We start from the raw sequence: 1,805 nt of genomic DNA on the forward strand, positions 1-1,805 counted from the left end.
CCCCAGCCAGTCGCTGCTGGGAAGGGAGCCGATTCCTTCCCATCGCTCTGCATTTTGGTAGTTGCGATGCCTCAAGAAAAAACTTGCCAAGCGCAGGGGAAGAGGGGCCGTGCAATAGCTGGGCACTCTGGCGCGGGATGAGCTGCTGCCCCCCAGCACAGCCCGCTCCCTCAGGGATGGGGCTGCCCCAAGTGCGTTTCAAATGGGCTCAGCAGCGATGTGCATTAATGAAGGGTTGTGAGACCATTGATCTGGTATCGACCCCGAGGGTGGGTCGGACACTCTGGGGGTTCTGACCTTGTCGTGTGGATCTGCCCCAACTTGAAGGACACATAAAGGAGACAATCCCAGACACTGGGGACTGCTGCTAAAGCCAGGGGAGGTGGTTTGTGGAGTGGGAGACAAGGCCAGAACCAGCTGGTGGGTGTTCCTGGAACAACTGATTGAAATGCTCAGTGATTAAAGAGTGAAAATAATTTCAATTTCCATCATACTTTACTCCTAATGTCCTATTTTCACAGATTTAGTCTGCAATAATAGAGGGAATAACGCTCCTTGCTTGCAGGGAATTCAGTTCCTTCTGTGCTCACTGGGGCACTGGGCATCCCCCATCAGCAGCTTTGAGCTTGACCCCCAGAGCAAGTGGAGGCTCTTGCCTGCCTTGCTTGGGCTTTCTTCTTAGACAAAACTTTCTGAGAGACCCTCAACATGTGGGGAGAAATAAGACAAAAGCAGCAGCAGTTTGAGAGCAGCTCTTTAATGGGCTGCAGCAGCTGGGGGCTGTGAGTGAAGCTGCTGGGAAGTGCTGGGGCACGGAGGGGAGGCAGGATGTGCCTGGGTGCGCTGGAGCTGGCAGGTTCTGGGCAGCTCTTGGGGGAGTCAGCGCTGCCTTTCAGACTCCTACAGCAGCGCGGTGCGATTCCGCTGCGTGGGAGCAGGACAGCTCTGCACAGCCAGACAGGAGGACACTTCTGCCCCGTGGCTTTTGCTCCAGTCCCGGGGAGGTGGGCAGGGGGTCCGGCTCCAGAACTGCCGGTCAGCAGCGGGCAAAGCTAGGCAGGACAGAGGGGACAGTGTGCTGTGCTGCAGGGCGTGGGAAAGCTGTGCCTGCTCTGCCAGCAAAGCCCGGAGGATGGGAGAGGAGGAGCTGGCTTGCTGGCAGCTCTGGAGCAGATGCAGCCAGGTTGCCTCCTACTGTGCTCAGGCTGCTTTGCTGGCAGCTGTAAAACGCCCAAAGCTCCAGTCTGCCCAGGAAGACACACTGGTGCAGCATCCCTGGGTTGTGAGGAGTCCCTGGAGGAGAGCAGCCAGGCAGTGAGAGGTTCCAACCACCCGAGGGAGGTGGATGCTGTGGTCAGGCTATGGCTGGTGGGCTCTGTCCACCTCCCCCAGCACTCACAGCGGTTGCAGCAATGAGCACACAAGGGCGAGATGGACTGTGATGCTTTCTGGGTTAAGCACACAGCTTTCTGTGAACTGAGGTGCTACCAGGCAGGGAAAGACATCTCTGCAGTGACAATGTTGGCAGTGTCACATCTGGTGGCAGCTGTCTCCTGGGGAGGGATGTGCAGCCTAGAGCATGCCTGACTCGGTCACCACCTCCTCGCAGGATGGGTAGAAGTCCTTGGCGCTGCCCCCGTGCAGGGGCAGGCTGGCGGGGCTGGTGTGGGTGCTGTGGCTCAGGATGGTGGTTTTCCTGCTGCAGAGGCTCCCAGTGGAGGCCTGTCTCCGCAGCCCAGGACGGGGGCCGCCCCAGCAGCACAGGCAGCGTGCTGCATCCCGCAGCACGGGCCCGCCGGAGAACA

General features: G+C 59.0%; 1 protein-coding gene across 1 annotated transcript in view; it reads right to left on the bottom strand.

Annotated features, from left to right (window-relative positions):
- Positions 1-1,572: 1,572 nt before the first annotated feature.
- The window catches only part of AVPR1B (arginine vasopressin receptor 1B), a 2,235-nt gene continuing 2,002 nt past the window's right edge, over positions 1,573-1,805 (bottom strand). Inside the window, exon 3 of the mRNA XM_010132826.1 lies at positions 1,573-1,793. Coding sequence (XP_010131128.1) covers positions 1,573-1,793 — 221 coding nt within the window. The remainder of the gene's footprint in view (positions 1,794-1,805) is intronic.

The sequence above is a fragment of the Buceros rhinoceros genome, unplaced genomic scaffold (genome assembly GCF_000710305.1).
Source record: "Buceros rhinoceros silvestris isolate BGI_N320 unplaced genomic scaffold, ASM71030v1 scaffold11860, whole genome shotgun sequence".
Lineage (NCBI taxonomy): Eukaryota > Metazoa > Chordata > Aves > Bucerotiformes > Bucerotidae > Buceros > Buceros rhinoceros.